General features: G+C 52.0%; 2 protein-coding genes across 3 annotated transcripts in view; one reads left to right on the top strand and one right to left on the bottom strand.

Moving 5' to 3' along the window:
* Positions 1-12,855, top strand: part of COG7 (component of oligomeric golgi complex 7) — a 62,011-nt gene extending 49,156 nt beyond the window's left edge. The window contains exons 14-17 of the mRNA XM_079121751.1: positions 61-144; positions 3,389-3,503; positions 10,114-10,257; positions 12,459-12,855. Coding sequence (XP_078977877.1) covers positions 61-144; positions 3,389-3,503; positions 10,114-10,257; positions 12,459-12,625 — 510 coding nt within the window. The 3' untranslated portion in view covers positions 12,626-12,855. The remainder of the gene's footprint in view (positions 1-60; positions 145-3,388; positions 3,504-10,113; positions 10,258-12,458) is intronic.
* Positions 12,856-16,398: 3,543 nt separating this feature from the next.
* SCNN1B (sodium channel epithelial 1 subunit beta) overlaps positions 16,399-22,179 on the bottom strand; it is a 57,807-nt gene continuing 52,026 nt past the window's right edge. For both annotated transcript variants that reach the window (XM_079120605.1, XM_079120606.1), the window contains exons 8-13: positions 21,604-21,721; positions 20,504-20,579; positions 20,348-20,405; positions 19,662-19,723; positions 17,898-17,973; positions 16,399-17,686 (exon numbers count right to left, since the gene is read on the bottom strand). In XM_079120605.1, coding sequence (XP_078976731.1) covers positions 17,315-17,686; positions 17,898-17,973; positions 19,662-19,723; positions 20,348-20,405; positions 20,504-20,579; positions 21,604-21,721 — 762 coding nt within the window. In that variant the 3' untranslated portion in view covers positions 16,399-17,314. The remainder of the gene's footprint in view (positions 17,687-17,897; positions 17,974-19,661; positions 19,724-20,347; positions 20,406-20,503; positions 20,580-21,603; positions 21,722-22,179) is intronic.

Here is a 22,179-nt window from a genome sequence, read left to right as displayed (position 1 = left end):
TGTGGTGTTTCCAGGGCTGCCTGACGTGGTGTTAGCTACATCCTCTCCTTCCTTCCCTAGAGCTGGACCACAGCCGGCATTGGGGAGACCCTGACGGACGACTTGCCTGCCTTCAGTCTCACACCTCTAGAGTACATCAGCAACGTAAGAGCCTCTGGGTGCTTCTCCAGGGTGGCCCTCACCTCGTCTTTTGATTCTGGCCCTTCTCGGTAAGGTAGTCATTGCCCATGGGTGTTTCTGCACCTTTGTTTCTGGATCGCAGAGCCACACAACAGGGTCAGACCCTAAGACGCTCTTACCCTGTCCCCTCTCTCTCTCCCAATATGAGATTGGCCATTCCCTGAGGGCTTTAGATCCGAGAGTCCAGTAAGAACTTGGGGAGTCAGGGAGCTGGTGATCAAGTTCTTCCGTACTGTCTTAGAGCAGAGCAGTGTGTATTGCTCTGAATTCAAGTTCAGCAAACATTCAGTGAGCTGGACTCCTATTCTGTGCCAGGCTCAGTGCGGAGTGCCCTCATTCTTAACCTCAAGCACCAGACACATCCCTTAGGAAGAACGGTTGTTAACGAAGCTTGAAGTTAAAAGAGAACAGAACATCCCTTCACGGGGCAGGGCACTTAGAATCCTTTCCTCCTTCCTCACCCACCCATGGGGGTTGACAGCCCCCTGGTCATCTGCGCATGGCCTTTCCTTCCATTTCTTCCTGCAGTTCAGCTCAGTTGCAGGAAAATTCTGGAGTATTGCAAGTGACCTGCCTTATGCTCTTACCTTAGAACCCAACCCCTGTATAAGTTGTGACTTAATTGTGATAGATATAAAGGAATTGGAGAAGTCATTGTTGTACAGCCGGAAGATGTGAATGGCAGCTCCGCGGTGGGACGTTAGGGTGGCCCTCAGCTCCCTGCTGGCCTGGAGCAGCGCAGCTCTGCGATGGCAGCCGTTCTGTTTCCCAGGGCACTGCCCGCCATCCTGAACTGATAAAACTAGCTGTGGTTGGTCTTTACACCAATAGGAGTCGTCTTATTTTTAGGGTTAGGACAATATGCATTATGGCCCAAATTGATTCAGAAAGTGATGTTGCTGGAAATGTAACTGAATTGATTTTAAGGTTGAAGAGACTGAGGTCTAGGGAAGTAAGGAAGCGGGAGGCGTCTCCAGGTCAAGGCCCTTCCCACCTACTGAGTGGTAGAGATCATCATCCCTGGAAGCAGGAAAGGAGCCTTTATTAAGCAGGCACCGAATGCAGGGACAGTGCCGTGAGACAGCCCACGGTCTCAGTTTTGTCCAGTAGCCTCTTTCCTAGGCGTTGCCCAAGCTCTGGGGAATGAGAGGGCAGCCAGGAGGGAGCAGCCACTTACCAGGGGGTGCTGTCTGGGGAGCCAGGTGCTTTACGTGCATGTCCCACGGTATTCATTTCACCCTCTCAGCAGCCCTTTGAAGTAGGTCTCGATTGTTCCTCATGTCAGCGATAGTGAAACCAAGGTTCCAACAGAGTAAGTCCCCAGGGTTGCACAGTGGTAGAGCTGAGACTCAAAGCCATGCCTGTTTGATCACAGAGAGTTTCATTTTCCCTAAGTCATGGGGATTACCTAAATGGGATGTCAAGAGCAGTTTACTGAATATGTGAGCATAGGAGATAAATATCCACATGCGAAGATAAGCATCCATTTCCATGCTGATTTCCAAAGAATAAATAGAGGCAAGAGTGCCCAAGAGAAACCTGGAGCCGTGGGGGTCTGTCGAGGAACTGTGGCAGTTCCTACAATCTAAGGCCAGTTGATAGACGTTTAAGAGGTCAGATTATTGAAATTTTGAGCCTTGTTGAAATTTTTTTGCCTTTTTGGTGACCCCTACCCCCCAAAAAATAACCATGTGACCATTGTAAAGGGGTGAAATATGAGAAAAGAACTTGGAAATTTAAAGCCAGCCTATATAACAGGTATGATAATATGACACTCTATTTCAAGCAAAACTGGGCCCATGGATTTAACCAAAAGGTTAGGTAACTACGATGGAAGGTACCAAATACAGGAACAGGCCTGGGTCTTTGAACAAAGCAGGTGCTCAGGAAGTGCTTGTTGAATGGAATTAAGAGGAAAGTCCAACACCAGAAAGCAGCATCCTTACTTCCCTCCAGGCTTGTGGGAGGAAAAGATGATTTGTTGCCATTTTTAAGCCAAAATATACCAGTGGTGGTGGTTGTGAGGTAAGTGGCCACTTTCCTAGTTTAAGTGAGAAATGGTACTAAGTAAATGAATAAAAATGAAAGAAAAGAAATGCCATTTATTTTGCCATCTGTGTAACTCTTTAGAGGGAAATTAAGAACTTTCTGTCAGCATTATAGACCACTCAATGTTTAGACCGTGATAAATGGTGGGAAATGAGGGCGGGATCATCCCAGAGTCCTCTGGGTTGGGTACATTTTGGATTCTTCATTCACTTCTGGATTCCTCATTCTGAGAGGGACCTGCCACCATGTAGGTGTGTATGAAGCCAGTGGAGAAGATCTTACTTTAATAGTCCTCTGACTTTGTAGCTTGTAGAATTAAGTGTCCATAGGTGAATGTCATAGAATATGTCACCAAACAAGAAAAGCAACAACAGTCTCAAAGACCTTTCTTAAAAAAATACATTGTTGTAACTCCCAAATTAACCTTATTTTGAGATAAAATATGCACTTATCTTGAAACACAAAACAATTATGAGTTGAGATAGAAATAGGTGCCCCAGATATACCCATGGTAACTGTCACGTGTGTATCCGACAACACCTGACAGATACGGCAGTAATTGTGGGCTTGTCCCAAGTGACTTATTGCCTGACGTTCTGTGATTCCCCATCAGCCAGGAAGGTTTTGTCAATCTTTACTTTCTAGTTTGTGTTGTGAAAACTACATATTTCTCACCAAATGAATTTTTGATTATAAATGACTGTTTTCAAATAGAATCCCTTCCTTGCCCTGGTTAGATCATCTGGGAGGGAGAGAACCAGACGCAAGTGCAGAGGCAGGATCTGGATTCCTGTTCTGCCAGGCGCTTGTTGACATGAGCATCTTCCCGGTTTTGGTCCCACACAGGAATAGGAACTTGCGTCTACACAGTGCTTTCCATTTCACAGAGCACTTGGTACCCCTCACCTCCGTGGCGATGCATCGTGTCAAATGCATTCCAGAATATTGGAACCATTGCTGAGAGGGGTGAATCGACAGTCTCATACAAACTGCCATTGACTTTTTTTAAAAGTGTCACCATAACTAATATTACCACACTCTGGGACTCACCCAGGTCTGGCAACTTTGTCTTTCTGCTGTTGACTTTGCACAAATATCCCACGTAAGTAATTGCCCGTATGCGTCAGTGTCCGGCTGAAAGTGCATTCTTTTGTTTCAGATTGGGCAGTACATCATGTCCCTGCCCCTGAATCTTGAGCCATTTGTGACTCAGGAGGACTCAGCCTTAGAGCTGGCCTTGCACGCTGGAAAGCTACCATTTCCTCCTGAGCAAGGTAAGAGGACAAGGGAGCCGTGACACGTGTGGCCGAGGGAACAGTGTACCCTTGTTTTTAACATCTCCCTGCTCAACATTGCATCTCTCAACTCCACTGAAGTAGCTGTCAAAATATACGATGGAGACTGAAGATCAGGGCCACTGGTTTCTCCCTCCGAGGCACTTCAGCAGGGCAGGGCTGTGGCCAGGCTGGTTGGGGAAAGAACTGTAGTCAGCGTGTCCCTGCGAGGAGTGCAGAGACTACTGCAGTGAGCCCCCCAGTGCCCCTCAGCTGGGGAGGTGGTGGAAGCTGGCCCAGGGCCCTGGGTGATTGGTGGTGGTGGTAGTGACCTCACAGGATAGGGATCCTGATGAGCATCCTTTCTCTGCTCTCTGACATGTGGGCCTCGTGCCATGTCACCTGCCACCTCATGAGAACAGATTTGCTTGCTTGGTCAAAAAGTCAACTCTTCCAAATAGAGGCAACGTTTCCTGTTCTGATGTCTCCAGCTGTAGCTCGTTGCTGACTCCCAAGGCCCCGGAGTCTCTAAACTGACCAGACAAAAATATAATACATTTAAATCCTTCCTTTTTGTAATTTGGGCCTGACAGATTTGAACAGGGGTCATGTGCTTGTTGATCAAAAAATCATCCTGATTTCTAATAATGGGCATTCTAGGCCTCCCCTGTGAGGTGAAGTGAAGAAACATCACTGGTATATAGAAGGTCCAGCAGCTTGTGGGGAATCACCACACTGAAGATAAAATCACCCTAGAAGGTTAAAAATTGAGGACTGCCAAAAGATAGCCTACATAATGCAAATCAAAAGAAAGCAGGATGGGTGCATTGCTATAAATAGAGCTGGATTCAAATCAGAAGGTAGCAGATGGGACCTGGGCGATTCTTTTATGTTGATAAAAGTTGAACCCTTCAGGGAACCTGCAATAGTCACATACCCTTCAGTGTCAAATGACAAGGCACTGAAATACACAAAGGAGAAACCCTGTAATGAGAAGTACATATATTTCTATACCTATTCTTATATGTATCTGATCAGGCATATAATGGGAATTTGACAAAACCATATTACGGTGGAGAAAACCTCTCTTGTAGGCTTTGGGAGATCAAAAAGAAAATTTAATGAGGATGAAAAGAGGAATTGAGCAGGATAATTGGTGTGCTTGATAATCAGCACACCTAGCTTTGGATCCCACAGAGACTAGACATTGTTGTCTCTTGTCCCTAAATTGTTTACAAAAATGATACAAATGAAATTTCCATAGGTTTCATAGAGTCATAAACATAAAAGACACCCATTATTTTTAAAGACGACTAGTATTTGCAGTTCATATTTAAAATGTAAAACTTGTTAAGCTAAAATATAGGTAGATATTAATATAATCTTAGGGGGGAGAATGAAAGACCTTTTGAAAAGGAAGATAGAAATTTTAAAAAGGAAATTAAAAGATAAATGATCAGCTGGAAGAAATAGCAGCATATGTGACTAATGATGGTTAATATTTTTGTTTTATAAATGATCTTACAGATCAGTGAGACAAAGACGAATACCCCACAGAATATTTCACTGCATAGTTACCACTGTCACATTAACATATATTCATGAGTATTTTGTGCATCCTGATCTTGCAACAAAGATAGTTTAATAAGAAATGATTTTAAAGTAATACCAGCACAGTTTGAAAACAAAAAAAGCTTCACATAATGGTCTCATCCCACTTCCTTGCAAAAAAATCTGGCATAAAAATCTGTGACAATTATGCAGTGAAGTGCAGTCAATAATATGAAGGCATTCACATAGCCCCCAAAATTAAGTTATATTTAACTTTATTAATCTTCAAATGAAAATAAGATATACTGCTTTGTAACTGATCAGATTGTATGTGTGTGTATACAGTTGGTTCTCTGAATTGTGAATTCTGCATCTGTGGATTCAGCCAACCATGAATCCAAAATATTTGGGAAAGAACACTGCATCTGTACTAAGTATGTACATTTTTTTTCTTGTCATTATTCCCTAAACAATAGTATAGAAACTACGTATATAGTATTGGGTACTGTAAGTAATCTAGAGATAATTTAAAGTACACAGGAGGATGGTGGAAATTATATACAAATACTCCATGTCCTATAAGAGACTGGAATATCTGGATTTTGGTACCTCTGGGGTTCCTGAGATCTATTACCCACAGATGCCAAGGGATGTCATATACTACATTTAATATTTGCAATAATGAAGGATAACAGTTTAAATTGTGCATTTTGAATTTCTGGAGGGCTGTTTGACATAAGATCAAAATGCCTTTTAGATCCATTGCTAGGTAATTAAGTTCATAAAACAATCATGAGTGTAGGTACAAATATGTAATAACAAATCCCACCATTATGTATAATTATTATGCCCCAATAAAGAGTATGGAAAAATAAAGTAATCCTGAGGATAACTATGAATGTTCATCCCAGCACTGTTTATAAAAGCAGAACACTGAAACATTATGAGAAACTACAAATATAGTTAAAATTTTTTAGTATATCCCTATAATAAAATGGAATGCAGCCATTAAAATGTTATAAAAGAATAATGACTTGAAAAGGTGTACTCAGTGTATCAAGTATGAAGAACAAGCTTAAGATACTATATGCATTTTAAAAACTGCCGTGAATATAAATGTAAGAAGAGAAGAATAGAGAGCTTTGATCCACCTCAGGAAATTGGTTCATTTGCTTGGAAACAGCTTGACATTTCCAATAAAAGTGATGATGTGCTTACCCTTTGACCCTTTGGGTTTTTTTCCTATGTACAGATCCTAGAACCTCTTCCATGTGCACCCCAGGTACATCATAATAATACTTGATAATACTTTGGCAGTGGCCCAATCTGGCTAATCAGCGCTAATGTTCATCAGCATTAAAATGAATGCATGCATTGTGATATGATTGTTCAACAAAATAGAATGCAACATGAAAAATCTATGAACTACGGCTATGCGTAATGGAATGGGTCTCAAGAGAGAGACTTTTTTGCAACCCAAAGCAGGACAGCACCCTGGGGGTCATGTACTTGTTGATCAAAAAACTCATCCTGATTTCTAATAATGGGCCCTCTAGGATGGGGGGTGAGACCTGGCTCATGGCCGCCTGTGGCGTGTACTCGCGGGGCCACGTGGGAACCCTTGGGCACTGGCAGGGGCCTTTCTCTTGCGCAGGGCATGTTTCATGGCCATGGCTTTTTATTCTCTAAGACGTCTGTGACGTGCTTTATACCTTCTGGTATATGTATGATGTGTCTCATGGTTTAGACCAAGAAGAAAATCAAGGCTAAGGGCCAGTTGATGGAGAGTGAGTTGGTAAAGGCTTTCTGAGGCTGGTCTTTAGCAAGAGTCAGAACAAACCCACCCTCGGAGAAGGCACCGGGACAGGCCTGGAGGAACCCGTCCAGGGGGAGCAGGGGCCTGGCACAGGACGTGAGCTATTTTTACTCACTATGTTTCTGTGCCACCTGCATTATTTTACAAGAATGTATTTCTCTATTGTGTGTACCAAGTATTTGTACACTAGAATGTTAATTATTATCATTGAGAAACTGTGGTTATGGAAGTGATTTTTATTTTCAACTCTTTTCTAATGTACTTCTAAGTTTCACTTATTTATTTATTTTAATTTTTGGTGCTAGGGATCAAAATGGGGATCTGCTCACACTTCAGTGCATACTCTGCCACTGAGCTGTGTCCCTAGCCCTTAATATGCTTCTTAAACCAAAAAAAATGTGGACATGTTCTTCATAGGATTTCACAGGCACAAATGGTGTCATGAAGCCCCAGGTACTCAAAGCCCGGTTTCAGAAGCGGCCCTTGGTTTTTCTCTTCCTCTCACTTTTTTTCACTAGAATTTTTAAATCAAATCTCAGGTATCTTATTATTTAACTCATAAATAGTTCATTCTGTGTGTCTTGTTTAAGGATTAAATGCCGGTTCAGATTCCTTGACAAAAAACGTGTGATGCTCTGTATACTGTCGGTTTCCTCACAGGAAGAACATAGTTACCTCTTGTCCCACTAGAATCTGTATGTGAAGGGGCAGGGGTGCGAGGGCTGTGGCATGCACCAGGCCTGGGTTCCATCCAACACCGACGGAAAAAAAAAAGAGATACAGTGAACCTGTGATTGTTTTCATTCATCCGTTTACTCACTCACCGAACAGATGTTTTTGAAGTGTTTACTGTGTGCTGGGTGCTGGCTTGGGCCTCGCCCAGATGGCCCAACTGCCAAGTGGATTTCAACAGTGGCTGAAAACATAACAACACTAACAGGAGCCGGTCTGAGCATTTCAGTGTTTCTTTTTTCTTCCCCCCGCCACCCATTCTCAACATCTTATTATGGAAATTTTCTAACATACGGAAAGCTGGGAAGAATTACGCAGTGAACGTCCACCCACAATCTGATGATTTCTGGCCAGTTTTAAGAACTGGATGGTGAATAGCCAATAGGGACTTTGCGGCATAGGTAAATGGCTTTTCAGAGAGATGCAGTGAAGGCTTTAAGAGCCTTTACCGGGCCTTCCCCACAAGGACGCTGGACTCGGGGAAAGTGAAGCTATCCTAGGGTTGCCGGCCCCATGCCCACGTGCACACACACTGGGTTATAGCAGTCATTTCCAGGAAACCTCAGACCTGGGTCCTTGTCATGGTCCACGTGCTGGCTGGCAGGGGGAAGGAGGTCCCTTGGTGGCAGGAGTGGTGGCTTAGGCTGAGGACAGAAGTGCTGTTGCAGAGAGGTTCACCCACTCACTGTAGGCCTGCACTAGGGGCAGCGGGAGGGGCTCCTGTTCTGGGACTCAGGCTTTGGGGAGCCTCCTCTGTTCACCTGTGGACAGGTGCAGACGCTGCTGAGCTGCTGCTGCTGAGAGGTAGAGCCATAAAAGTGCCCCATACTCATTAGGTTCAGTAAATGGGGATTTGTGCACTTCTGTGCCCACCTATCCCCCTCCCTCTGGATTATCTACCAGGGCCCTAGCCTTGGTCTCTTGCTCATTTCCATTTCTCCTTTTCATTCATTTTTATGTGGTTGTGTTCGTTTTCCATTGGTATGACAAAATACCTGAGAAAATCAACTTAGAGGAGGAAAGGTTTATTTGGGCTCACAGTTTCAGAAGGTTCAGTTCATGGTTCATTATTGCACTCAACCTGTGGTGAGGCAGCGCAGCATGGCAGAAGCACATGGCAGAAGAAGGCTGCTTACCTCACGGCCGTCGGAAAGCAGAGAGAGGAAGAGGCCAGGAAAAAGACAGAGCCTTCAAGGTCAGGCCCCCAAGGACCTACTTCCTCCAGCGAGGCCCTGCCTAGCTTTCCACCTCCTCCAAAAGCCCATTCAATTACGAGTTCTTCAGTGCATTAGAGCCCTTATGATCCAGGCACCTTCCAGAGGCCCCATCTCTGGACATTGCTGAATTGGGGACCAAGCCCTCAACGCTTCTGGGGGACATTTGAGTTCCAAGCCAGAACAGCAGTCAACTTTCATCTCTAGCACCTCTCGAGCGCAGGCATCTGGCATCTGGCGCTCCCCGGCCTTCCCTTCAGGCCTGCCTGTCTTCAGCCATCGAGTTGGAGTCAGGAAGGGAAGTCATCTCCCAGACCAGCTCCCTGCCGAGCAGCAGTTTGGGCCGTTACACCAGCCCGAGGCCCGGTTTCTAGGGGGAACGTGTTGTCCTCATACTCATTGTCACCAAGCCCTGTTTGTCTCTTTAACCTTCTAATTTAGAGCTGTTGTGCAGCTGAATGCGTGTAGACAAGATCACACTCAGCAACAGCAGTGCACGGGGCTGGTCTCTCCATTTCCCACACGCCTGTGCTGTCTGCAGGTGTCTGCAGCCTTGTGCCCTGTCCCGAGATTCAGCGGTGGTGGCGCTCGTAGCAGGACTGGCTCTTCTCAGTGTGCTCTTTCCGCAGTTGGCTTCATACGTTTTCCTTTCTCTCTCTTTTCTCTAATGTGGCTCTCGCTTCTCCCCTTTGGTGACCAACCCTCCTCCCCACAGCTTATTCCTCCTCCTCTGACTCTTCTACAACTACGAGCTGCCATGCATCGAGGACTCAGTGTTAGGGGCCCTGCAGGGCCTGGCGTGTGGCCCGTAGTTCCCACAGCAGCCCTGGAGGTCAGAGCTCTCGCTCGCTCCTGTACAGGTGACGAGCAAACAGCCTCCAGAGTCTGGGTGACGCCTGTTCTTGAGAGGTGGGTTGGCCTCGAGCTGCCTCAGTTCCCACACCATGGCTGGTGGTTGGTGGGCCCCTCCCACGCCACCTCCGCCACCTCTGGTTCTCTCCTGTTGTCTGCCTCCCTCTCTGACTGGAAACGCGCCCTGGCCAGCACGGCTGGACCTGCTCTCCAGGCCTGCGAAGGCTCTCGAGTTTTGTCCTCACCTGGTGGTTTTCTTTTCTCAGTCCACATTGTACTTTCTCAATACCAGTTGACCTGAGGTTGCATTGTTCTCTGTTTCTGGCGTTTTCTTCCCACTGAGACCACAGGCTCCCTAGCGTGTCTGCACATACAGCACCTGTGGCAGGCCAGGCCACCCAGAGCGGGTTCTGCATTGCCTTGGTGACCTTCTTTCCTCTTACAGGGGATGAACTGCCGGAGCTGGACAACATGGCGGACAACTGGCTGGGCTCCATCGCCAGGGCCACGATGCAGACCTACTGTGACGTGATCCTCCAGATCCCAGAGCTGACCCCGCACTCAGCCAAGCAGCTGGCCACCGACATTGGTGGGTCTCCATGGGCACCCGCCCTCTTGCCCTCCAGGAATCTTAGCCCACGTCTCCTCTTAGCTTCATTCCTGGATTTGGCTTGAAGCTGGTTAAAAGCGCAGGTTAAAAGCCCTTCCCTGAGAGAGGCAGACCGCAGGAGCTCGAGGTGGAGATCCATGAGGGAAACTTCAGCAAGATGAGCCTGAGCGATTGACATGATAATTACTAACTAACGTTTATTGAGCCCTGGCTGCATACCAGGCATGCCGGGCACTGAACCTTAAGCAATCCTGTGAGGTAGGTGCTCTTGCATAACAAGGCCACATAGTTAGGGCCTCTGTGGGCTCCATCAGAATTGAGGGCTGTGCCCAGCTGCTCTCGTCGCTGCGAATCCTCCCTGCTCCGTGCTGCTGGCGGGTGGCAGAAGAGTCTTTCCAGTCTCCTGGAATCTTTCCATTCATGCTCCTGTGCTTGGGCCCAAGGCAGTCCTGGGTGGTCAGGAGGGCGGTGGAAGGAGCCTTAAAGATCAGCTCCCTGAGAACCTGACGAGAGTTTGGACTTGGGCAGCTGCAGAGCTGAGCCAGGCTCAAGTTCTGTCTCTCATTTTTCTGCAGAAGAAATAGGAGTGCGGTGCCATCTTTTGGGTCCCTGGGTGGTTAGTGATGCGCTGGGACCTGGACTCTCACCGCCCTGACTCCCTGGCCCTGCTTGTTTCTTATCAGTTCCCAGCAGTTACCACAGGAGCCCCAGGCTTCTTGGCCATTTGCCTGGGCAGAGCTTTCAGAGAAGGGATGAGGACATTCAGTCACTGTCCGCTGTTCCCTGTCAGCATAGGCTGGAGCACAGAGAGAACCAGCCAGACGCGTGTGCGGGGCGAGTCGGGGTTGCCCCTGGCTTTCATTGTCCATGCTATTTCTCCCTTCAGTTAAGCTCCAGATTCATGGGTTCACTGGCATTGATTGAGCGCCTACTGTGCGCCAGCCACAGTACTAGGAGATGAGATGCACCAGAGATTTAGATGGTTCCTTTGCTTATTGAGCTACACTCGAAGGGTTGGGCCGAGGGCTGGGAGGGGGACCCACGCGAGAGGCTGTCCGGAGCGGGAGGGTGGAGTGGTGAGTCTGGCCAAGTGGCCTGCCTGGTTGGCATTCAGGTTAGGCTTGAACTCAAGCAGCAGGGGATATCAATGGCCAAACAAGAAGATCTTACAGCTTCTGGCTTTTGGTGGAGTGGAGCGGGAGGAGGGTAGTCTGGTGAAGGATCAGGTGCCAGGCTCTGCTTCCTTCCTGGGAAGCAGCTCATCCTGAGTTGGACGTGAGTCAGCCATAGGACGGCTGCCACCTCCAGGGTCCCTCCCCTGAGCACGGCCTCAGGAGTCCTGGCCTGGAGCTCCTGACTAGCCAGGGAGAAGGGAGGGATCCAGGGAGGGACCCAGGCAGCGATCAGGGAGTGGCGAGGGACTCTGGACAGAGCTGCTTCCCATGCTTCACAGCAGGAAGAGGGCGGAGCTGCCCGGCAGCCCCCGGATCATCACCTTCGACACACTGGTGCTTCAGGTCCTCTGACCTGGGCCCCACACCTGTGCTGCCCGTGGGCCCGGCTGCGGTGGCGGGTGAGGGACTCCACGCCTGGCTGCGCACAGCTTTCTCCCAGTGCCGTCCAGTTGCTGGCGGTTGGCGCACGGGCTCCTTTCTAGAGTGACAGTCCTTAGTGCCCTCTCTCAGGCATTCTCATCCACCTGGCCCGGGGTTGGCTCAGAAGCCTGTGTATAGCTAGCGACCTGGGTCATCTGGGGAGAGGAACCCGCGCCACAGCAGCCCCTGCCCGGATGCTGCCCTTGTCTTCGCTGGTGGTAGCTGATGCGTTGGGCCGTGTGTCTCCTGCCCCTTGGGTTCTGCGCATGCTTAGTGGGATGCTCTGGGGCAGGAGGAACCAGGAGCATCCCGAGCTTTGGGTGAGGCCGTCGGTCCTTCCGACGGGTGCTGGAAGGGGTGGGGGGCATGTGCGGGCAGGTGGGAAGGCTCGGTTACTTTCACTAAATTTTTAAGTCTGACTCAGGCCAGCGTGAGCCCCTGGAGAGCCTTTGCGTAGAGGCGTGCCTCCTCCGGGTAGAGCAGGTGCCCAGCCCTGGGGACTCGTGGGGCTCCTCCCTTTATTGCTTGCAGGGGGTCCGGGGCTCTGTCCCACACACTGCTGACCCTGCCTCCTCCCACCCACAGACTATTTGATCAACGTGATGGACGCCCTGGGTCTGCAGCCATCCCGCACCCTCCAGAACATCGGGACGCTCTTGAAGGCCAAGCCTGAGGACTACAGACAGGTCGGCAAGGGCCTGCCGCGCCGCCTTGGCGCCACGGTGGCCGCCATGCGGGGTGTGGATTACTGAGTCCACAGGCCCATCCGGCTGGTGTTCTGGGGGCACCGCAGCCCTCCAGAGCGGCTCCCCCTCAAAATCTGCCAGCATTTGGGCCCAGTTCGCTTTAAAAAGACTTGGTTCTTTTGTATAATCAACAAAGTTATAAATGAGAGGTTTATTATTTATTAGAAAGGACCCTTCAGGTGATTTTTTAAATGATCTCATTTTACAAATGGACTTAATAAATGAAACGAAAGCAGGCTGTTTCTTCCCTCCAGTGAGTGTCTGAGTGCTTCCCCCAGGGGGTCCATGTTGAGCCTGCTGGGCAGGTGGTGCCAGGGGCTCAGGCTTCTCAGTGGGAGGGAGCGAGGCAGGGAGGGCAGTGACCCAGAGCAAGGCCAAGTGCTGGGGAGGGAGGGCAGCTGTGCAGGGAGAGCTTGACCAGGCCTCAGGTGTCTGGTCAGCCAGGGCAGTCGGGTCAGGGAGGAAGTGGTTTCGTAGGCCCGGTGGGCTTCTTCCCGTTCCCTTTTGCAGCCTGTGGGATGGGCTGGGTCGTTCAGCGCTTGCCTCCCCGTGTGAGGCACTGGTTCATCCTCAGCACCATGGAGAAAGAAATGAGATGAAGGTATTGTGTGCATCTGCAACTAAAGAAAAGTTTATAGGATAATGTGAACTGCGTTCATTTTTTTTTGTCAGCTGTTTTTGTACCTGTTAAGATTATATTTGGCTTATAAGTAATAGAAATATTTGAGTGATTCAAACAAGGAGGAATGGATTTTTCTCAACGATGACAGTTCAAAGGGTGGGGGCTTCCAGGGCTGACTTCGTGACTGAACTGTCTGGAGCAGGACCAGCCAGTGTGACCTTGACCTTTTCCTGGGCTGGACGCCTCTTCATCATAGAGGCCCTGCAACTGCAGCTGTCCCGTCTGCAGGGAGGGGATGTGGGAGCAGCGGCTCCCTTTATTCCATTAGGCAAGCAGTGGCTTTGCCAGCAGCCCTGCCCAGCCTTCTCCTGGGCCACATTGGCTGCTTCTTGGTCACAAGGTGTTACCCAGCTGCAAGGGATGCTGGGAACACAGGGAACAGAACCAGCTTCAACCGGCATTTCTCACCCTGGCTTTCTTGACACTTTGCTTGAAACAGCTCTTCACTGTGAAGCTGTCTGTGCCCTGCAGTGGGGAGCAGCATGCCTGGCCTCTACCCCTGGACTCCAGTAGTGTGGCCCGAGTGTGACTCTTGGGAGCGTCTGCAGAAGACCCTGAGGACAAGCTCACTGCAGTGTGGGGACGCCTGCTTAGGCCAGTCAGGATTGCTGCCCTCAACAGCGAGGCTTTCCTTAGCGAGGGAGAAGGGGACTGGCAGTTGTCTGTCACAGGGCCATTTATTGGAATGGAGCACGTCTAGGGGTCCCAGGGCCCAGCCAAGCTTTACTTCCTTCTGGATTCTATCGGCTAAGCCTCACTGCAGCCGTGGAAGGCAGAGGTGTTATCTCTGGTTTGGATAGGTTTGGGGACTTCCTGGGGCCACTCAGCCACCACGTGACAGAGCTGGCACTCAGACTGAGCCTGGTGACGATGGCATCTGCACTTCTGACATGCCAGGCAGTCTTCCTGGTGTGCAGTGAGGGAGACCCTCTGCGGACACCTCATCCTGGCAGGTCAGCATGCACGTGCTGACCCTGAAGAGTGGCACCCCTGTGTCTCACCAGGCTTCCAGGCCCAGCTGGGCCTGGGCTTGCATCCTTGGAACCAGTCTGACTGGCCCCAACACAGTGACAGCTGGGAACCCACACTAAGAACAATATTTGGGTTGCTCAGTGGCGCATCACAGACCCCCTGGCAGGAGGCAGGCCTGGCTCCTTTGAAAAAGCGAGAGCCAGAAACCTGGAATGTGACTTGTGCTGCTGGAAAATGGAAACTCACCATGGCGACCTTCGTGCCGCTCTGGGAGAACCACTAGAGAGACGTTTGGAGTGGTCAGGCTTGGGCCGGACATGCGGCTTGATCACCTCCCAACTGTGACCTCAAGAAAGGCATTCACCTCTCTGTGCCATTTTTCCTAATCTGAAAACCAAAGATCATAATGGCGCCCAACTCAGGATTCTTTGCAAAGCCATTGAGATACGATGGAGCCTAGAAAGTTTATGTTTGATGCTTATTTCATAGTCGTCCAGCATCTGCAACCTCGCTCCCCTTTTGGATTAGAAGGGAGAGTTACAGAATGCCATTTTCTGAGCGATTGGGCATTGTCAGCCTGAGTTTTCAGCCCTAAGAGGCTCTGGGATGGCCCCAGATCTAGGGGGGGAGGGATGCCAGGCTGCTTGACGGAGCCTGCCATTAGAGATGGGCCCTCCCATGGCCTGGCCCTCACTCTTCCCCCAAGAGCAAGATGGTGAGGTGATGCCCACCATCAGCCTGGTCTCCATCTCCCATGCCCACAGGCATCTCCAAAATGCCTGAACAGAACCTCCTAGGGTGTCTATCAAGACCGCCCTCCATAGATCCACCCAGGGCTGGCCCGTCGGCACCTCCCTTCCCATCACCTCCCATCCCAGGGTGAGTGTGTGGCCCAGGGAGATCCGAACGAGCTTCATCCTTTGAGCTTTCCCGGGGATGCTATGGAGAGCTCTCTCCCCACCGGTGCTGAGTTCATGGACACGGTGCTGGACCTAGGGATGTTCTGGAGGAGCTGAGCACCCAGAGAGCCTAGTTAAGAGGGACATCGCTGCAGAAGCACCAGCTCTAGGGGATCCCCTGCCTGCAGCCACACTGGCCATTCCTACGAGGGCTAACAAATTCCCTTCATAGCTTCAGCCAGTTCAAATGGACTTGTGACCAAAGAGCTGCAAAAGGAGTAGATAACGATCAGCACGCTGCCTGTACGCAGCATCAGACGCGATGCAATAAACGTGAGAACTCAGAGCTCCCATCAGGAAATGAAATCGCATGACCCCTGGCAGCAAGGCGGTCAGGCTGGGACCTCGGCTTAGCCACTGTCTCAGTCTGCTTTCTGTTGTTATAACTGAACACCACAGGCTGTATAATTTATAAAGAATGAAGGTTTATTGAGGTGAAGGTTCTGGAGGCCAGGAAGTTCAAGACTGGGGCTGCATCTGGTGAGGAGCTTCCTGCTGCACCATGACATGTCAGAGGCGTCCCTTGCTGAAACACAGCAGGCATGCTGACTCGGGTCTCTTCCTCTTCTTACAAAGACACTAATGCCATCATGGGGGCCTCTACCCTGATGACTTCAACCCCAATTAACTTCCATTGGTGCCACCTCCAAGAGCCACCGACATACGAGCCAGACTCTGAAGCCAGCCAGAGTGTCTTCACAACTTGAACCTGGTGGGTGGCAGTGGGGGTTGCAGCGTCCAGCTGTCTAGACCTGTCAGGCCCCCTTCTTTGGGAATTGCTCCCTGATCTCTTTCTGGGGAGCCATTAGGTTTGTCAGACTTAGCAATTAAAAAATCCAGGATGCTCTTTAAATTTAAGAAACACAACCAATGGTTTATTAGTATAATGGGTCCCCAATATTGCATGGATATACTTACACCTAGAATCATTTTTATATCTATCCAAAGTTCACATTTAACTGAGCAGCTTGAATTTTATCTGGCAACACTTGGAACCAGCACCCCAGCAACCCTTGGACCTTGGGATCCTGGGGGCCACAGGCTTCAGGTCTGGGCTAACGAATTCAGATCTGACCAATCAGAATGGCCTTACAGCTGGACCACTGATTGGTTCAGAAACAGGCATGTGACCCAGTCAGGGACCAATGAGTGTCAGCAGGGAGCAGAGGGAGACTGTCTTTCTTAACCCATTGTGTGCCATTGTCCTCGATGCCAGATGCTGTAGAAATGTAAGCATAATATGTAATGTATGATGCCAAGATTATCATGATATTTTAAGAGTAGACATGAGCTCACGATCATGATTTCTAACCCGCCCTTGTCCATTTCATTGAAACTTCCACGGAATTGAAAACTTGAGACTTGATGGGTCAAGTCAGCTTGAGTTGCTCTCTGTCCTTGCAACCCAAAGAGTCGGGTGGCACTGAAGAAGCCGTTCGGCCTCTGCCTCTGGAACCACTGGGAGGAACTAAGAATCACAAGAGAGACGCCCTTGCCTGCTCAGGAGACCTTGGCCCTCCAGCCAGCGCGATGCCCTTCCTGCCCCAGGCACGTGAGGCGCTCCGCCCGTCAGACGCAGAGAAAGCTGAATGCAGGGTTCTCTACTTTTATTTCCTAGAACGACTCGTGTGCCACCTGCAGGCCCCACTCCTGGGGCTCCCTGTTCCCACCCGCTGCCCTTGCTCAGCCTGTTCATGCGGGTCAGCCAGTGCTGTGGAGGGAAGGCCACCGTGCAGCACGGCCACCGTGCAGCATGCCACCCGCCTGTCCACCCCTGGGGCAGACAGTGACTGGAACTGGGGAGAAAGTGGCCTGACACGAGAGAGGGGTGTCTAGAGCCTCCTGGGCATGTCCCCGGCCCAGGGGCAGGTCAAGTGGGCACAGGGAAGGCAGGGACCAGGTGAGAACACCCTGACCCGCGAGCCTTCGGGCCGGGGCTGGCAGTGGCTGCTGGCCTCTCTACAGGGGGCCTGGGCCCTGGTTTGGACACCGTGGTCCCGACTCTCTGGAGAGGGCACCGTATAACAAGGCACTGAGCCATGGTGTCAGCCTCTCAGCTTCACGTTCACGAGCTGCCGGGGTCTAGATGGCATCCCCCTCGCTGTCAGACTCGACGGTGTCCAGCGGCTGCAGGCGCAGGGAGTCATAGTTGGGGGGCGGGGTGCCGGGGATGGGCGGAGTCTGCTCGCGGGGGTAGTCCTCAGTGCCCGCAGCCGCATCGGGTTGGAAGCCAAAGTTGGTGTGGGCCTCCACCAGCTCGGCCACCGTGGGCGGGGGGCTGTCGTAGGGAGCCTGGGCTCGCTTCTGCCGCAGGCCCCTGAAGAAGGCCACCAGCTTGATGATGGTGATCCACACGAAGTCGATGATGATCTCGCCAAACTCGATGAGGCACAACACCGAGCCGCCCATCCAGAAACCAAACTGGCCGCCCAGGTTGGAGAGCAGCCAGACGATCTGTGGGGAGTGGGGCTGAGTGCCTGGCCGGGAGGATGGGCACACTCTCCCCCAGGCCAGCTCAGGGTTCCTGTGGTGGGCGGGGGTGGGGACGCGGGTGACCATCTGAGCCCAGGGAAATAGTGCAGCTTGCTGAGGGACCTTCCTACTCTCCATCCTCCAGGTGCAGGGGTGAGAGGGACAGGGCCGGGCGTCAGCCTCCCCAACTCACGTTGTTGGCTGCTGATTCCTCAATGGTGCGGTAATTGAATTCTTGGAAGTAGATATTGAGCTTGACGATGCCATTCCTGTAGAGAGAGCAGGAAGGGCTGGGACGATGGTGCCCCCCCCCAACACACACACACAACACACACACATGCAAACACAACACACATGCACACACAACACACACACACACACACACACACTCGGGAAGGGAAGCCAAGGGGCCACCTGGCCCTCCTCTGGTCTGACTTGCTCACACTGCCAGGGCTGGTGAAGTCCAAACCAGAACCAAACGTGTTACCCTTGCCGGCCTTTCTGGGCCTCAGGGCCACAAAGGGTATCTCTGTCCAGCACCATCCTGTGGACCCCCTTCTCCAACCCCTTTTCGGCCATATTCCTAAGGACACTGGCCTGAGACAGCCCCAAATATCAGCTCTGAGCTCTCTTTTTCCCCAGCTCTAGGGTGGCCAGCCCACAGTCAGGGACTCTGCAGAGAGAGCTGAAGAGTTTTGCAGTGATCAGGGCACCTGGGGCAGAGAAGGGTGGCTGAGGGGGTCCCCTCGTACACAGGGGTCCTCGGAAGGGCTGTGCTGCCTCACACCTCAGGCTTTTGCTCCAAGTTTTGTCTTCTTTGCTTCTTATTTGAGCAGTCCCCACTTCTCATCCCGTTCTTGCACAGACCTCCCTTATCTCAGGCCCCAAGGCTCCCTCCCTCCTATTCCTGAAGGGGCGGGGGCTTGTGTAGACCCTCATTGCTGTAAGCTCTTTCTGCCTCTGTCTGTCTCTAGGCTGAGCATCCTGGGGGTATGGATCTTGAGTCTTCCTTGTGCTGAACATAACATATGTTTGTGTTGAGCAGGTGGAGAGAGAGAAGGGTGGAAGAATGGAAGGATGGGTGATGGAGGATGGGTGGATGAATGGGTGGAAGAATGGAAGGATGGGTGAGGGAGGATGGGTGGATGAATGGGTGGAAGAATGGAAGGACGGGTGATGGAGGATGGGTGGATGAATGGGTGGAAGAATGGAAGGATGGGTGAGGGAGGATGGGTGGATGAATGGGTGGAAGAATGGAAGGATGGGTGAGGGAGGATGGGTGGATGAATGGGTGGAAGAATGGAAGGATGGGTGAGGGAGGATGGGTGGATGAATGGGTGGAAGAATGGAAGGATGGGTGAGGGAGGATGGGTGGATGAATGGAAGAATGGAAGGATGGGTGGATGAATGGGTGGAAGAATGGAAGGATGGGTGAGGGAGGATGGGTGGATGAATGGGTGGAAGAATGGAAGGATGGGTGATGGAGGATGGGTGGATGAATGGGTGGAAGAATGGAAGGATGGGTGAGGGAGGATGGGTGGATGAATGGGTGGAAGAATGGAAGGATAGGTGATGGAGGATGGGTAGATGAATGGGTGGAAGAATGGAAGGATGGGTGATGGAGGATGGGTGGATGAATGGGTGGAAGAATGGAAGGATGGGTGAGGGAGGGATGGGCGGATGGGTGGTTGCGAGAGTGAGAGGATGGGTGGTGGAGGATGGGCAGATGGACGCGTGACAGATGGAAGAACGTGCTCCTCCTCTGGGGGTTGGTAGGCCCTGAGTCCTCCTGGCTGCCTTCCCCCCCTCAGGCTTTCAGGGCTCCCTTTGCCAGGCTTGCCCCTGCATCTGACCAGTAGGAGACGCCACCTGGGTCGTTGCCAGATGCCCAAACCCCATCCCAAGGCTTTGGTCCTCCCATCTGCCTTCCCCAGCCCTGCCCAGACTTCAGGCTCACCTGCTCACAGTGATGGTGGGGCTCTGGTCCCGCTCCTGAGACAGGACATGGAGAATCCAGTCCTAGAACCAAGAAGGAAACTAAAGCAATGGCGCCCACACATGCCCTCCCATCCTGGTGCATGCTACCAGTGGGGAAAAGGAACACAGCCCTGTGCCTTCCTGAAGCCCCCAGGGAGCCACAGGTTGGGATGGGGAGCGGGAGGAAGGTCTTGGTGGAAGCTGTGGCCGCCATTGGTGGGAGGGGAGCTCAGGTCTCCAGCCTCTTCTGGCCAGGCCCAGCCATCTGGTCCCATGTCCGTTCCCACCTCTTGAACTTGCTGTCCCCTCTGTCTGGACTCCTCCCTGGCTCTGCCCACAGCTGGCTCAGCCTCTGGGTTTCAGCTCAGATGTCACCTTTGAAGAGAGGCGTCCCTGACCCCTCTGTGTACAGTGGTCCCCCCGTGGCCCTCTCCGGTTCACCACTGAGCGTGAACGTGGTCCTATTTCTGCGTGTGTGCACGGCCTCTGTTAGAGGGTGAGCTCCGTGAGCAAGGACCCAAGGTCTGTCTCATCCACTGCAGGGCCCGCCCCATGCCTGGGGGATGTTGGTGGAAGAGAAGGGAGGGAGGGAGGGAGGGAGGGAGGATCTGGAGCCTGTGCTCAGCCCAAAGACGGGGACCAGGAGCTTTCCACTCCCCACCTCACCTCAGAGGCCTCGGAGGGCCAGTCAGCCATGGAGATAGTCATCTTGTACTGGGTGTCACTGGAAGAGAGAAGCCGGCCGTTGCTGTCCTGCCAGCCTTGGCCCCTCCATGCCCGGCCCTGGCCTGGCAGTGCCCCACGTCCCCATGCCACACTCACTTGCAGGACTCCTTGCACATGCTGATGCACGTCTCTCTCAGGGCCACGCTCATCCGCAGGTCCAGGTAGCAATGGGCTGGCGGGAGAGAGGGATGGTCAGGAGGGGCGGGGGTGGTTCTAGGGGTCCACCCAAGGCCTGAGGTTAGATGGGGACATGGTGTCTGCGCCCAAGCTCCCGTCATGGAGAATCATTGCTCCAGGCATTTTGCCCCCGCCTGGCCCTGGGACGCTCCCCTCAGGTGTCTTAGACCCAGCTCAGCATCCTCGTGCCCTCTCCGACTCTGCCTAGTGGATGGGGTCATAGCGTCATCCGAGTACAAGGGGAGAATTGTCCAGAAGGAAAACTTTGTTCCTTCATTGTCTGCATCACGTGGGTTTCAAGAGGTGGCGGGACCCCCCAACTGCTGGCAGCACCCATGCTGTTGGCATTCCGGGCCACCAGGCTCTGAGGCCTGGGCTCCAGCTCCATGTGAGCCCAACAGGGCCTCCTCGTCCTGTGACTCCAGGCCGCAAGCCCTTGGAGGCCATCACGATGGTGACTGCATCACTTTCCCCTCCAGCCCAGCACACCACCGAGAGACCCAGCGATTCTACGTGGACACGGACACGCCTGCCAAGCATGCGCATACGGCTTTGTGCACGCACACAGGCACACCCAAGCCAGGGTGCCCAGGTGCAGGCACTGGAAGCAACCTGTGCATGTGCACAGCACTCAGACAGGTCCTGTAGTCTCCAAGTGCTCTTGCACACCCAGGGGCAGACACAGACACACCCTTCACACGTGCATTGGAAAACACAACCGCATGTACACACTGCACTCGCTCCCTGGCCCCATTCCCAGGCTCATGCAGCAGCCAGCATGTGCTGGGCCCACGGACGCGTGCCCTCGCTCCCGCTCCTACATGCTTCAAGCATGCACTCTGCAGAGTCAGGAGAGAAGGCTGAGCTCCTGCAGACAGACCTGGGAGCGGGTGGCAGGAGCCAGTGTGGACAGAGGAGCGGCCACCCTGGGGTCCTGCTCAGGGCCCCGAGCTCTCCCCTCTCCTCTGTGGTGAAATTCTGGGTGGGCAGTGGCCCGGCTGGCATGAACCTCCACTCACCCCAGTCTGGGAAGTCCTGGTTGTTGCAGTATCTCTCCCCAGGGGGCAGCGGGTACAGGTAGTGGCCACAGCTACAGTTATGGATCATGTGGTCTTGGAAGCAGGAGTGAAGACAGGCCTGGAGGTTGAGGAGAGAACACAGACCTGGCTTGTGATGTCCCCACTCCAGTGGCAGGAGAAGGAGCCTGGAGATTTTAACACTCAGGTCAAGGAGGCTGGGGGCCAGGAGCCGTGCCATTTTGACGAAGAAGTAGGCCTGAGATGACCCAGCTGCAGTCAGGGTGTGGCTGTCCTTCCTCCGTGGGCCTCATAGCAGGTCCCTGAACCCCACAGAGAGACCCAGACTAGACCCCAGCAGCCCGCGTCTCCCCCTAGATGGCGTCCCATAGACGACATGGCAGAAGTGACTTGTTCCAAATAATAAAGCTCACACCTTCTCATTAGGTGCCAGCGCCCTCCCAAGCTCGCTGTGTGCAGGGATCCCCAAGGGCATCTGAGGAAGACAGACAAGCGGGCCCAGCACCTTCCTCCTGGGGGACAGCCAGGGAGAGCAGGAGGACCTCAGAAGAGGAAGTG

This window comes from Sciurus vulgaris (genome assembly GCF_902686455.1).
Source record: "Sciurus vulgaris genome assembly, chromosome: 18".
Taxonomy (NCBI): Eukaryota; Metazoa; Chordata; class Mammalia; order Rodentia; family Sciuridae; genus Sciurus; species Sciurus vulgaris.
This window is presented reverse-complemented; position numbering and strand designations above follow the sequence as displayed.